The 14,399-nt window shown below is 40.4% G+C and overlaps 1 protein-coding gene across 1 annotated transcript; it reads right to left on the bottom strand.

Annotated features, from left to right (window-relative positions):
• Positions 1–579: 579 nt before the first annotated feature.
• On the bottom strand, positions 580–14,300 carry ARMT1 (acidic residue methyltransferase 1). Its single transcript, XM_046005639.1, has 5 exons — positions 14,078–14,300; positions 11,903–12,008; positions 11,257–11,501; positions 5,879–6,044; positions 580–2,441 (listed from the first exon to the last, which is right to left on the bottom strand). The coding sequence occupies exons 1-5, from the start codon at positions 14,218–14,220 to the stop codon at positions 1,674–1,676; spliced, it is 1,428 nt and encodes a 475-aa protein (XP_045861595.1). The 5' UTR covers positions 14,221–14,300; the 3' UTR covers positions 580–1,673.
• Between the last annotated feature and the right edge of the window lie 99 nt (positions 14,301–14,399).

Consider the following 14,399-nt stretch of genomic DNA (forward strand, 5'->3'; position numbering starts at 1 on the left):
GCGATCCCAGGGACCTGGGATCGAGTCATCGGGCTCTCTGCTCAGCAGAGAGCCTGCTTCCCCCTCTCTCTGCCTGCCTCTCTGCCTACTTGTGATTTCCCCGTCAGATAAGTAAATAAAATCTTTTTAAAAAAGTCAACCGGGTAAACTACAGGTGGGTCCTAACCCTGCTAAGCATTTTTTAAGAAGTCCATCTTGAACCGACTTCCTCTCCCATGGTCCACTTTACTTGCTTGCTCATTTGCTTCCTTGTTCTTAAAGGAGGGGGTGAACTATTTCTTCACAAATCCTAATTTCATGTCTTAACCAAACATGATGAAAATGGATAGAAATCCATTGCTCTGGAAACTGTAATATATTACACCATAGCTCACACTGTGGCTATGAAGTCAGTAAACGTATACAGTCGTGTTCTGACTTATGTCAAGTATCTACAGACAATTCTAATAGGCTCAGTATTTTAGTGACTTAACATTTTAAACAGATAAGAGTAAATTCAAAATGTTCAGCTTTATATAAACATTTTACAAAACGTTTTAAAAACACTTAGCAAGGACATTGATGATAACCTCATTTACAAGTGAATTTAAGAACTGCTTTGGCAACATGTATAATACACATTCCGTTTCTTTATTACATAGACCTCATATTTAACCTTCCCTTCTTGACTTTCTCCCATTGGAAAATGAAACCAAAAAGATTTTTAGTATAATTCATTTTATTATATCATCAAGAAAACATTTCCAGGTTTATTACCGATTTCAGCTTCAAAACAAATTGACTGAAACTTCAGAGTCTACTATCTAGGGGTCATCAAAAAAATGGGTAAGCATATAAACAATTAACTTAGTACTCCAAATTCAATGCACAATCTTTTCTATCTAAAGCATTTTTTTTAAAAAACTGCAGAACAATCTAAAAACCTGTTCATTTAAAGCATTTATGTATTAAAATATTTCAGTTGGCTATGGATATCACAAATAGAACATAAAAGGTATCAGTTCTCCAATACCATTTGTTACATTCTGTTCAATTTTGGGTTTCCCGCTATCCATCCCACAGGTCACTAAAAATACACATGCGTGTAAATTAAACAGGTTATTTAAAATGAAATGAAGTTCAAGGAGGACAAAATTTAGGATTAACTTATGAGGTAATCTTTACTTCCATTGTTCAAGTATCACAGTTCTAAGAAATGCCTCTCTTTTCAAAGATTGAAGATGTTTGTCTTCACGGAGCCCTTAGTTCTAGAGCCCCAAAACAAGTTAAATAAAATCCCATGCTTCCTAGAATATTAAGTACCATGCATCATAGCATTAAAAGAATGTTAACTAACTTTAAAGGCAGAACTGTCTTATATTTTACTTTCTGACCAATGAAAAATAAGTTCATTAAAATCACTTGAAATTATGCATTTAACTTGAAATAAGTTACTAAAATTCCAACATAAACATAAATACCTTTAAGTAGCTCAATCCCTCTACTGCCCAAACAAGGAGTGGGGCTAAAAGCCCAAACAGAAGAGCATCCAGAGCGTATGGAAATGAACACTGAGAAGCCACGCTCCCCAGAGCTGATGCACAGCAGCCATGGGACTAAATTCACACGCTCCTTTGGGGGATGCTACATGTCTGTCATCTCTCCCTACACAATGTAAGAGTTCTTAAAGCAAGTCAGAGTGGACCATCGAACTGCAATACCCCATACTTGCCAGTGGTCAGCCAGTTGGGCTCAGAGGCCATGTACTGTTCGGCCTGCCCCGGCCGCAGCCCGACCTGGATCTCAGCTTTTAATGTCCGTATGCTGCAGAGAGGGGCAGGGTGGAAGCCGTTCAAAGCCTGATGAAATGGAACAGTAAACTCCCACTTCCTATCGCCTGTCAACTTCCTATAGTTCAAATCACCCTTGAATAAAATTAAATGTGCCTTCTGTAGTTCAGCATACAGGTCAGGAGCAACCTGAGACATGACGCAGAATTCATGAGGCAGCGTCCAAAATACATGATCATGGTAAACCCATCTGCCCGTGTTAATATGGGTTGCCCAGGCAGCCCCACATTTGGACATGCACTTATCATCAGACTCTTTCATTTGTTCGATCAACCAGTTAAAATCCTGGATAGTAGTATCAGACACAAACCACGGAATCGTTTTTCCGTAAAAATGGATCTCAGTAGCCAGTTGAGAGGACAACAAAAAGTCAGCTAAAACTAAATCTGTAACAAGTTCAAACCCAGAATTATCCAGAACAATATCTACTCTGGTAATAGACGCTTTTTCTCTCGTTTTCCTGCAGTTGATAAGCAGTGACCAAAGATGTTCCGTGTCATTCACTAAAATCAAAGGTTTTAGTTCCTCCAAAGAATTAATTATATTGGTTTTCTGAGAACTGGTGTCCCCGCCTGATAGAGATAGATCACACTTATTCCCCCACAGTGAAATCTGAAAAAGAAAAAGTACAAAACTTTCACTTTTCTTTTGAATAACCGACGAAAACTCTATTGTGTAAAATGTTGGGGGAGGGGAGAGGTTGCTAGAACTATTCAAAAAATTTATTTCTACAACATGCTTAACATAAAACATCCATCAGATCTACAACTTCTCTAACAACACAAACATTCTGTTCCCATCATGATGTACAAACAAGGTTAAGACAATGAAACATTTGGGGTGCCTGGGTGGCTCAGTGGGTTAAAGCCTCTGCCTTCGGTTCAGGTCATGATCCTAGAGTCCTGGGATTGAGCCCCACATCGGGCTCTCTGCTCCGCAGGGAGCCTGCTTCCTCCTCTCTCTCTCTCTGCCTACTTGTGATCTCTGTCAAATAAATAAATAAAATCTTAAAAAAAAAAAAAAGACAATGAAACATTTAATTGGTCACTATGTAAAATTAAAAAAAAAACTGGTTTGAATGATGTTAACAATTTGTACGGCTTTGTACGGCTGAAATCAGAATGATTTTCATCTTGCAGATATTAGAATATGATCACACTGTAAAAAGAGGTTACAAAGTATATTTTAAAATCCAAAGTCAAGAGAAAAGTAAGTTTCCTGTTCCCTCACATTCTTCCCCAAACTGCTGTTTATTTTACTAGTTGTATAACCTTGGGAGCAGGCAAACTCTCTGGAATTTAGGTCTCTTACTTGAAAAATAAAGAAAGTGGGCAAGCTGATGTCTACTGAAGACCCATCCAACTCCAATCATCTCTTACTCCATTTTAAATTGAAATAATACTCAAGCTTATTTTATAGAAAAAGGTACAGAGCCCCTTTAAGCTCATTAAAGGACGTGTTTAGGAGTACATGCTCCAGAATCAAACAGACATGGGTTCAAATCCCAGCATTTCCAGTTAACAGCCATTGGTAAAGTACCTATGGTCCCGAAGGCTCAGGTCCCACAGTGGAAAAATGACATTACAGTGCTTCCCCGGTAGACATACTGTGAGAGGTGACATGATACTAATTGTGTGTTTAACTAACACACCCAATATTCCATAAATACGAACCAAAACAGACTCTACTCTTGTGTGATTCAAAGACGAAAATGCACATTCTAAGAATATTATTTTTTAAAAAAAGATGAATGGATGTTTTTAAGGGCGAGGCTTACATAGTAAGTGTCCATCTGATGCAGAAACCCAACCGTGTGGGCGGCGGCACCCCTCAGCCGACCTCCGGGTCTCTGTCCGCCGCCCACGTTTCCCTCAGACCACCTTCGTTTGTAATTCCACATTGAGTCGTGCCACTACTTGACTGTCAGAAGTCCCTTGAGATTACAAGTTCGACCACACCAAGGACTGTCTGTTTTCCTCCCCTTCACAGGCCCAGTATCCAGTTCAACAGAGCAGGCGTTGAAATGTTTGTGTGGACGGTGGACTTCTAAAAACAGATCGACCTTCCCTGCAAACTAAAATACTGTGGTTTCTTGCGGGTGAACTTGCTGGTCATCAAGAGTACGGAAGGCGACTCTGGCCTCCTTTACTTGGCCACACTCAACTGACAGAAAACAAAGTGCTTTTCCTTTTTCTTCACAACTTAATATACTCATGGGACAAAGACATCCTCAAAGACTGTCCCCTGACGCAATGGGCCAGTTATGGGTTAAGGACTGACATATTAGTGCTTTTCTTCTTTCTTTTCTTAATTCTAAACTAAGCAGAAAGGACAATTCCAACTGGGGGAAATAACCAGGCTTATTAATAATACCCCGACAACTTTTCTTGCGAACTCTCAATAAGCCTTTCCCTCTGAATCACCTCGCAGCTTACTCTGCTTGCCCTCAAAGTTTTATCAGGATTCTGCAGTCTCTACTTTCAAAGTATTTCCAGATTCCTGGGGACATTTAACACCTCTTCTTGGTCCAGTCATCCCTCCCTCAGTCACGTTAATAACAGACTTCCCGTCTAGCCTTGTACTCCTTCAGTGCGTCCTGAGAAGTAATCCCTGTAACAAATCAATCCTTGTTACTCCTCTGATGAAAACCCTCTAACAGCATATAAGTAAAGCGTGTGAGTAAAAACCGAAATCTTACCTTTGCTTACGAGGCCCTTCCAGGCCTGTCACCTTGCTCATGTCCTGCAAAATCCCCTTGCAACTTCCCTCACGCACCCGCCAGTTTCCCACCTCAGGTCCCCCGGCAGGAACGCTCTGCTCCCCCAGACCTGCATGGGACCCACTCCCTCACCTGCTTTGCAGCTTTCCCGTCACCTTCTGGGGCCCTTCCCTGGCAGCCCCACTTAAACCTGCATCTCCCCCGCAACATCCCCATTCTCCCGCCCTGCTTTATCACTCTTCGTGGCATTTCCTAAGGGCGCCTTTTTCTGGAAACATTCCTAACTTTTTCTGGGAGATGAGGGCTGGGGATACTGCTGTGTAAATCCCACATTTTCAAAGAGTTCTGATTCTAGTAACACATCTTACGGATGTGTTCGGATGAGAATGCAAAACTAAACTTAGTGCAAGCCTGATGAAGAAATGTAATAAAACCGTATTAAACAGGCCACTGAGGGGCGCCTGGGTGGCTCAGTGGATTAAGCCGCTGCCTTTGGCTCGGGTCGTGATCTCAGGATCCTGGGATCGAGCCCCGCATCGGGCTCTCTGCTCCGCGGGGAGCCTGCTTCCTCCTCTCTCTCTGCCTGCCTCTCTGCCTACTTGTGACCTCTCTGTCAAATAAATAAATAAAATCTTAAAAAATAAATAAATAAACAGGCCACTGACCACCTGAGTGTTTCCACCTGACGGTGACAGCAGGCTGGCTGTCCTAGGCTCTGTGCTCCAGGCGGACGAGACCGAATCTGCGCCCATTCTCATGAGGTACACAGTGCCATCCTCATCTAACAGATGAGAAAACTGGAGCTCAGAGACATTAGGTCACTTGCCTCAGGTCCAACACAAGTAAATGACAGAACCAGCATTCAAGTCCAAGTCAACCTAGGCCGGCCAAACGACTGTGAAGTACTCTCTCAAGAATGACCGAGGCTAGGAAGCCAGAGGACTCGTGTGCCACTAAAATCACCTCCAGCTGAAGAGACTCCCAAACTCATTTTCAGAGATTAACTGGATTTGCAGCTCCTGAATAGCACTATTGTTAAAATGATAAAAAAAGAGGGGTGCCTGGGTGGCTCAGTGGGTTAAAGCCTCTGCCTTCGGCTCAGGTCATGATCCCAGGGTCTTGGGATCAAGCCCTGCATCGGGCTCTCTGCTCAGCAGGAGGCCTGCCTCCCCCTCTCTCTCTCTGCCTGCCTCTCTGCCTAAAATCTTAAAAAAAAAATGATAAATTCAATGACAATATATACACATGCTTTGTTGTTACATCAAGGCCACTTTATTTTTTAACTGTTTAAACACACAAATATACTCGGGAGATTAATTATCACATTTACCTGAAGAAGTCCGAAAAATTCGTCTTTCAGCTGATTTTCATCTAGGTCTTCGATGGCTGTTACCACCTCTTGTAGGTGAGTACACAAAGCAATGATAGATTCCCGTGACTCAAAGAAATTTTGGTCTTTTGATTCTTTAAATACATCAAAGTCATCAATTGGTGGACTATAGGAGGAGAAAAACATAGGAGAAACATTTCTAGAACTCTGTATCTTTTTTTTTTTAACATTTGGGTAATTGCAGTTTCTTAAAGAGGGTAAAAGCATCTAATCTCAAAACCACTGGTAACAGATACTGTATCAAACCTAAATCAAGTTACAGAAAAATGAATCATTATCAAAATACATAAAATAAATCAATTTGATCAAATTACACAAAATAAATCCCCAAAGTCATTTTAGTTAACTGTCAGAAGTTCCCTAATCAAATATTTTACTGGAATTTGAAATAATTATAGTGATATATCAATAATTATTTATCCAGTTAGGGTTTCCAGAGCAAAAGTAGAAAGAAACAAAATTTCAAGATAATTGCTTTAGTTGAACAAACATTTTCTTGGGTGTTAAGTGTGGCAGGGTTCTACGAAACAAACATATGGATATCAATATTGAACACAATATGGCAAAGTACTATGGGAACCCAACAACTACTTGAAAGAAATCAGAAAATATTAACGTCAATTTTATTATAACAAATTTTGACCACATATATATAGTTTTTTGGGTTCTGCCCAATGGTGATGTATGTATTGGGGCTTTATGCTATCCTATGAGAGATCAAATAGTATTAATACTGGCCTAAGGACAACATAACTAGCAAGGTATAAATAAGAACATCATACACTTTATAGAACCAGACACAAAAGACATTCAGATCAACTGATCTTCTTAAGTAGCAACTTTTTCCAAGGGTCATCTACCTTATGACAAAAACAATGTGACTGATATGGGACTGACTTAAAAAACAAACACATACCAGAATTCATACATCCTCTGGATTGCTGTCTCCTTCCAGTCTCCCTGGGAAGCTACATCCTTATTCCAAGGATGCTGCTATTCCTCAAAGCACTTCTAGAATTTTCTTTAGAACGTGTGGCACATTATTGAATGTCCTATCAGCGACAGCACATCCTTATCCTTTGGAGTTTGGAGCCAAAGTCACTCAGAGCGATTTCAGCAGAATGATGTGTGTAAATCAAATGGAGTAATAGATTGTTTTTCATCAAAAATGAGTAACGACTAAAAAATAGTGAGGCTAATTTTTTTTAGGCTGTACACTGGCTCTGAAAGAAGTTCCAAAGAATTAAAAGATATTTTTGGCAATGACGGCATTGCTGAAACAAATCAGTCTCTCAAGGTGACTTAAAAAGATAAAAATTATTTGGAAGCACTGGTTCAAGTGTAGGGTCAGCAAACTAGCTCACGGATCCAGTGTGGCCCACCACCTGTTCTGTATGACCTGTAAGCTAAGAACAATTTTTATATTGCTGAGTGGTTGAAAAAAGAATATTTTATGAAACATGAAATTTAAATTTCCGTGTCCACAAATAACATGTTATTGGAGCACAGCCACACTTGTTCATTTACGTACTGCCTGTGGCTGCTTTGCTCGGCAAGGACAGAGCTGAGTAGCTGCAACAAAGGCCAGGTAGCCCCCACAGCCTAAAATGTTTACTATCCTGCCCTTTACAGGAAAAGTTTGCCAATCCTTGTTTTAATGTTTTATTAATAAATCATTAAAGCCACACCTCGTATTAAGAATGAGCCTTGGGGCACCTGGGTGGCTCAGTCCTTAAGCATCTGACTTCGGCTCAGGTCATGATCCCAGGACCCTGGGATTGAGCCCCGCCCACCAGACTCCTGCTCAGTGGGAAGCCTGCTTCTCCCTCTCCCTATCCCCCTGCTTGTGTTCCCTCTCTCGCTACATTTTTCTCTGTCAAATAAATAAAATCTTAAAAAAAAAAAAAAGAATGACCTTATTCCTTGTATTTAAGAGTAAACTCATATATATATGATTTCTGATTTTAAAAATGTTTGCTATTTTAGAATCTACTAAAGTGTACATGTGCGTCATCTATGACCCGGTTATTCACTTCTAGATGCACCCCCAACAGAAGTCGTTCAGACAGGAGTCTGTTCACGAAAAACATGTGTTCGAAGGTTTGTAGCAGCATTCTTCATAAACCCCAAACTAGGAACTACTCAAATATCCATCAAAAACCGAATAAACAGATTGTGATATATTCATGTAACACAATACGATAAAGCAGTGGAAAGGATCTGTGTTTATATGGAATATGGATGAATCTCACCAACATAACGCTGAATGAAAAAGCTGGACATAAAGTTATATCCAATATAATTTCATTTAAACGCAGTTTAAAAACTGGCAAAACTAACGCAGGTGAGGATACTGTTATCCTTGAGGGGCAGGAATGGCAGGACCAAAAGGGGCCATATGCGAGGATTCTGCCTCTTGACCTGGGTGCTTGGGACATAAGCGCATTCTGGTAAAGACTGCCGAACACTTAAGATATGTTCTGGATGCATATTATACTTTAATAAAAGTTGTAAAATGTCTGTTTTCTCCATACTTTCATTTTTCAATATCTGAAGTATATTTACTTACTATATTTAAATTTTGTGTATGGCTGACCTTTTGAGTCTTAATTTAGATTACTCAACCATTTAACACTGAAAAAACTAAAACATACACCTTGACAAAGAAAATTTTATTTCTGCATAAGGGACAAAATCAACATAAACTTGTCTTAAAGATAATAGTGCTTTGGGATTCTAGAAAAGTCAAAACCTTCTTAGTCACTGGAGCTATCACTGGCCCAGGACAGGAATTCCACCTATGAAATGGACATTTAGGGGTGCCTGGGTGGGCCAATGGCCTAAAACTTCTGCTTTCGACTCAGGTCATGGTCTCAGGGACCTGGGATCGAGTCCCACATCGGGCTCTCTGCTCAGCGGGGAGCCTGCTTCTCCTCCTCTCTCTCTGCCTGCCTCTCTGCCTACTTGTGATCTCTGTCAAACAAATAAATCTTAAAAAAAAAAAAAAGAAATGGACATTTAAAAACTTTCAGTACTAGTTCTACTATAGGATATTTCTTCCTTACACTGACCTAAAACCTGATTCTGATAAAAATTCCCTGACTTTGAGCGTCTGCCACAGGGATCACCTGAGGAGAGTTCCACATTCATGACTAACATCCTTGTTCCTGCAACTTAAAGCTACATCATCCCTTGACCCCTTTTAACAAGCTGTTCCCGAACCTGTGCCTATCAATCCAGACAGGACGTGCAGAATCACCCTGAGGCATGTAAAGAAAAGGTCCCACCGCAGACAAAGTAAACCATCAGGGTTTATTTTAATAAAATTATTTCAAACCCTTCATGTTAAGAAAAAAAGTCCTCCCCAACTGGGTTATAAATGTGTAGCCAGGTTTATAAACTTCCACCCTAGTATTTTTTTAATTCTGAAACCAATCTACCTCTAAAATCAAACTCAGAAACATATTCCTTTTACCTTTCTAACTTCCAAACCCCTCCAACCCCACGCAGGGAGCCACCCCGTGTTTCAACACTTTGGCAGCTTCGGTTCATACCATGGATGTTTTCTAGAATTATAAAACCATCAGCCAGAATTTCACTCACCTTTGTCCTTGACAGACATCCAAATCTACCACTTGGAAAAAGATGGTTTAATGAGGGCTCTAAGCTGATTTACATAGACCAGGGTCAAGTACTGGCTACACCATTGACTAGCCATGTAACCCTGGGCAACCGATTAGCAGCATCAGACCTCGACTTCCTCGGCGGGAACCACAGAACGTCTACACTTCACTGGGCTGCAAAGTCACTGGAACACAGCTGGTGCTCAATACACGACAGCTCCAGGAGTGGCTATCGTCTCGCTCAGATGCCTCCCACGTGCCAGATATTTGAGAGCGTATTTTGCTTTCAGGGAAAAAGTTCTAAAATATGTTTATTTATTCAACAGTGGGTGCAGGGTGAGACACAATCAATTAATTTCATTAAATACACTTATTCAGCAAAAATAAGTTGTGACTTTAAAAAATAAATTCTAGGGGAGCCGCGGTGGCGCAGTTAGTTGAGCATCTCTTAGTTCAGCTCAGGTCATGATCCCAGGACCCTGGAATCAAGCCCTGCGTCGGGCCCCTGCTGAGCACGGAGTCGGCTTGAGATTTTCTCCCTCTCCCTCTGCCCCTCTCCCTCACACTTGCACTGTTTCTCTCAAACTAAACAAAATCTTAAAATAGAATTTTAACTTAAAAAATAATTTCTAAAGATTAAAACAGAAAAAGCTAAGGAATACACTCAAACTGTTTCCCCAAATAATTTTTTTTATTTTACTATTAGTGCTGCTTTGATCAATTGCTTTTAATTATTCTTTCCTATTTTTAGGGACAGCTTCCAAAGAACTCCTCTTATCTAGCAAACCTGTAGCTTTGTAACCAGTGACCTAATAGGATGATCCACATTACATTTTCTTCTACTCTCTAAATCAATTCCGTATCAGAATTTTCCTAGGAAAAATTAAATTAGTATAAAGAAGCCTATAAAAAGTGATTTTCATATGTGTTTAATTTTTAAAGTCTGTCTCCATTCTAGCCATCAAAAAAAGGGCTAAAAATTAATGAAGACAGTGCAAAAAACACTGTCGTGATTCACTGTTCTGTTGACTCCTTACCCCAAACTAACTGACATATTATCTTTTTTATAAACAAAATGTGCTTCCTTTGTCCTATCTTGTTTCACCGAAATAATTTTTTCAAATGAACACTTTTTGCTTAATACAATTTGCTTTACTCTAAAAGTAAGTCAGGGTCCTGGGATCGAGGCCCACATCGGGCTCTCTGCTCAGCAGTGAGTCTGCTTCCTTCCCTCTCTCTCTCTCTCTCTGCCTGCCTCTCTGTCTACTTGTGATTTCTCTCTGTCAAATAAATAAATAAAATCTTAAAAAAAAAAAAAAGGATTTTTAATTCTTAAAATTAAAGTTTTTAATCTTAAGTTCCCACTTCAGATATTGTATCTTTTATAATATTTCATTTTTAATAACCTCAATACCAGATGTAGGGGTGGAACTTACAACCCTGAGATCAAGAGTGGCATGCTGTACTAACTGAGCCAACCAGGCACCCTCCAATATTTCCCCTTACATCTATTCTCGCAATTGGGTTATAACTGCCAAGAATCTATTACATCAGTAACATTTGCAGAAACATCCGATACTGCTGTTAATATCTGCTGAACTGAATTCTGGCTTTTTATTTTTACACATATCATTTTAAAATTTCAAAAAAGCATCAAGTCATCTAAACATTTATTATTTGATGTTATATACTTACCTCTGGATAATTGCTTCATGAATTCTACGATACATGTAGCATTCTACAAACAACCAAGGTGAGTAAAACCACCTGGGTTTTCCATCATTTTCATTTAAAAGACTCTGTTGATATTCTAGGTACTGATTCCATATGTCAGTATCAACAAACTTCTCAACAAAAGGGATTATTGGTTTATCTGTTTGTAATTCATTTCGTAATTTAGAAAGAAGAGAAATTGCTTTCTTTTCAGCTTCTGTGCCTTTCTGCAGAAACATGAAAAAAATTTTAAATGCTTAAAAATATGTGAATAATCTAATTTCAATATATAATTTACATAGGTAAACAGTTAATTTATATAGGAATAAGTCCTCTAGGATAACACAATTTTAAGGTCCTAAAGAAAGGAAAAAAAAAAAACAGATTTCAAAGCTACATTTTATGTCTTTTACAATTATAAACACTGAAATTCAGAATTCTTAAGTTGCAAATCAAAGAACACACATGTTATCCTGTCTTACCTATTCCACCTTTTTTGTTTGTTTAAGCTTCTTCTAAGGAACCAGAGCTCTTCTCTAGAGGAGGAACGATCCTTACCAAAGATGGAAAACTACTATTGTGTTTCTACTAGTGTTAACAAAAAATTAAAGTGAAAACACAAGATTACCTCTCCATGTTTTTCAAAAAATTCATTTTTATGTCGATGCAATGTATCAATAGCCTTGGTTAGGATCTGTGGTATTCTGTCTTTAATTGTAAGATACGCAAACGATCTAGAAAAGAGAGTCACATACATAGTATATTACTTAGCGTTAATACCAGCAGGTTGGCCATCTTCCAGTTTCATTTGAATTAAAATTCCTTTTCTTACAAGCATTAAAAAAGGAAGCTACCATTGTCTGACTATTATATTAAGACAAGAAAATCTGAAAACGTCTCTGGTGTTACATGTCAGGAAAGCTAAACACTCTTGGTGCTTCTAGTCCCAGATTCTCCCCTTCAGACTGTTCCATGGTTCTTTTCTTTCCCATTATCTTCCTTTTATTTTCTTGAATCAGAAACTGACTTAACAATGTGATAGGACAGAAAAAGGATTTATCCTTAAAAAAATATAGGATAAAATATACTAAACTTCAAACAGGCTCTTGTTCCGGGTTTATTACTTACTAAGTGACTTCACATACTTAGATGAATGAGGCAACAGATGTAACAACATGTGAAAGCCTCTAATGTGCTAGAACATGAGGAATAAAAGATATTTACAAACCTGCTTTTCTCTTAGTCTATATTTCTTAACCAATTTTAATTCTCTTCAAAGGTTTTCTCTCCTGCCTTCTCTACCTGCACAATGACTCCATCCATCCTACTCTGCCCCCAAACAAAATTAAGGCATGTTACCATCGCACTCTCCCAACCAAAAAATCCGAAGAGTTTCCAGAACTGTCAAAGAATGAAAAAATCTGGAGGAAAAACTTGAGCATACTTGAATTAAAGAAAGGAAAAAAAATTACAGTACTCTGGATTTTAGGCATACAAAAATTAAGATTTATAGATTACCATTTTATATATAACTAATTTTTAAGCAAATGCATATGATTCAATTAGAAAAAACACTTCAGGAAGTAATGAAATTCTGTGCATTTTTAGAGCACAAAACTTAGCTATCAGTTCATTTATATCTTCAGATCACCAGAGACAAAACACAGTAAGTAGTCAGGTTCTGGGGGAGTCAGAAGTTATATGCAGATTTTCCAAAAAAAGAGGAAAGGAGGGGTTTGGGTCCCCTAACCTCCACCCACCCCCACCTTGTTTAAGGGTCAAGAGTACTAAATTTCCTAAGTTTCCTCAAAGAACTGCAGCTGGAAAGGTAAAGTCCGAGGCCAGGACTAAGGGAGAGCCAGAGGAACTTATAGCTCAAAATTTAAGGTTCCACACACTCCCTTATATTTTGCATAGCTGAATGAGTGCCTGTTCAAATTCTGGGCCATTGGTGCCTCTCCAGCCTCAACCTACTCGGGTTAAGGTCAATTTCCTCCAGTTCCTCCTTTTTTTTTTTTTTTTTTGCAATATTTTGTAAGACATATCTCAAAATACAAATTTCGCCATCCAATTTATACAAATACTTATTTTTTATGGTCGTCCACAACTTTTATCTAGAAATCCGTGATATGACACGTAAAAAGCGAGAACCTCCAGGCACTGATAGTGAGATCACGAATTAATCTCAACGGCAGTAGGAAAAGACATTTCTCAGTAAATCCGAGATTCCTAAGTTCTGCAGAAAAAGGAGGCCTCCGAAAGTGCGTTTATTAAAGGAAATAAAAGATGATTAAAGCCATGCCGCTGGAACACCCTGAAAGGGGGAGAGAGGAGGCACAAACTCTCACGACGGTCACGAGTAAAACAAAACAAAACAAAACAGAATCCGATCACTTCAAAGACAAGTTAACTGTTCGCCATAAATTCTAACATAAGTCTACTAAAAGGCCTGAACAAGGACAGGAGACAGAAGCAGGGTGACCCGAGGATTTCGGCCCGGTGCGTTGTCCGCTCCCAGTAGTCAAAGAGAAAGCTCGAAGCCGATCCGAGCCCGGAGCCCGGATCCCGGCGGGCAGCCGCAGTCAGAGGACTCGGCCCCCTGCCCGGGCCGCCTCGCTCCCCGCCGGCAGGAGGAAGCCGAGCCGTGGCGCCGGGGAGCGGGGCCCAACGACCGGACCGGGCGCCCCCGGCCCGCCGCAACTCCCCTGATGGCTACCCAGACGTTCCCGACGAGGCCCGGCTTTCCGCAGAAGCGGGGAGAAGAAGAGCAGCGGAGGGACCGGGCGAGGAAAGAGACACGAACCCTTCGTCCCGTCCCGAGAGAGACGCCGGAGGTCCGGCCATCACCTCCGCAGCGCGGGTGCCGGCGCCGACGCTCACGTCGTACCCGCTGCCGCGAGACAGGCGGTTCCGGCTCCAAGGAGGGGCTGGGAAAGGGCGGAGCATGGGTTAAAAAAATGCGTTTGAATGAAGAAACTTTATTTGGTGCCCTTGCAAGAGACAAACAACGGCCTGCCGGGCTGGAGAGCGACATCTTCCGGGGACGAGGGCGGGGACAGCTGAGGACGACGACAGCAGCGGAATAAGGAAGCGGGCGGAGGCGGAAGCTAGCAGGGACCGGGAGG

The sequence above is a fragment of the Meles meles genome, chromosome 5 (assembly GCF_922984935.1).
Source record: "Meles meles chromosome 5, mMelMel3.1 paternal haplotype, whole genome shotgun sequence".
Taxonomy (NCBI): domain Eukaryota; kingdom Metazoa; phylum Chordata; class Mammalia; order Carnivora; family Mustelidae; genus Meles; species Meles meles.

Coding starts and splice junctions, on each gene's coding strand:
- ARMT1 (XM_046005639.1), bottom strand. CDS start 14,220: ATGCTCCGCCCTTTCCCAGCCCCTCCTTGGAGCCGGAACCGCCTGTCT. Junction 12,009..14,077: donor CTCTCGGGACGGGACGAAGG/GTTCGTGTCTCT, acceptor TCTCTTTTCTAG/ATCGTTTGCGTATCTTACAA. Junction 6,045..11,256: donor CATGAAGCAATTATCCAGAG/GTAAGTATATAA, acceptor CTCCTCCTATAG/TCCACCAATTGATGACTTTG.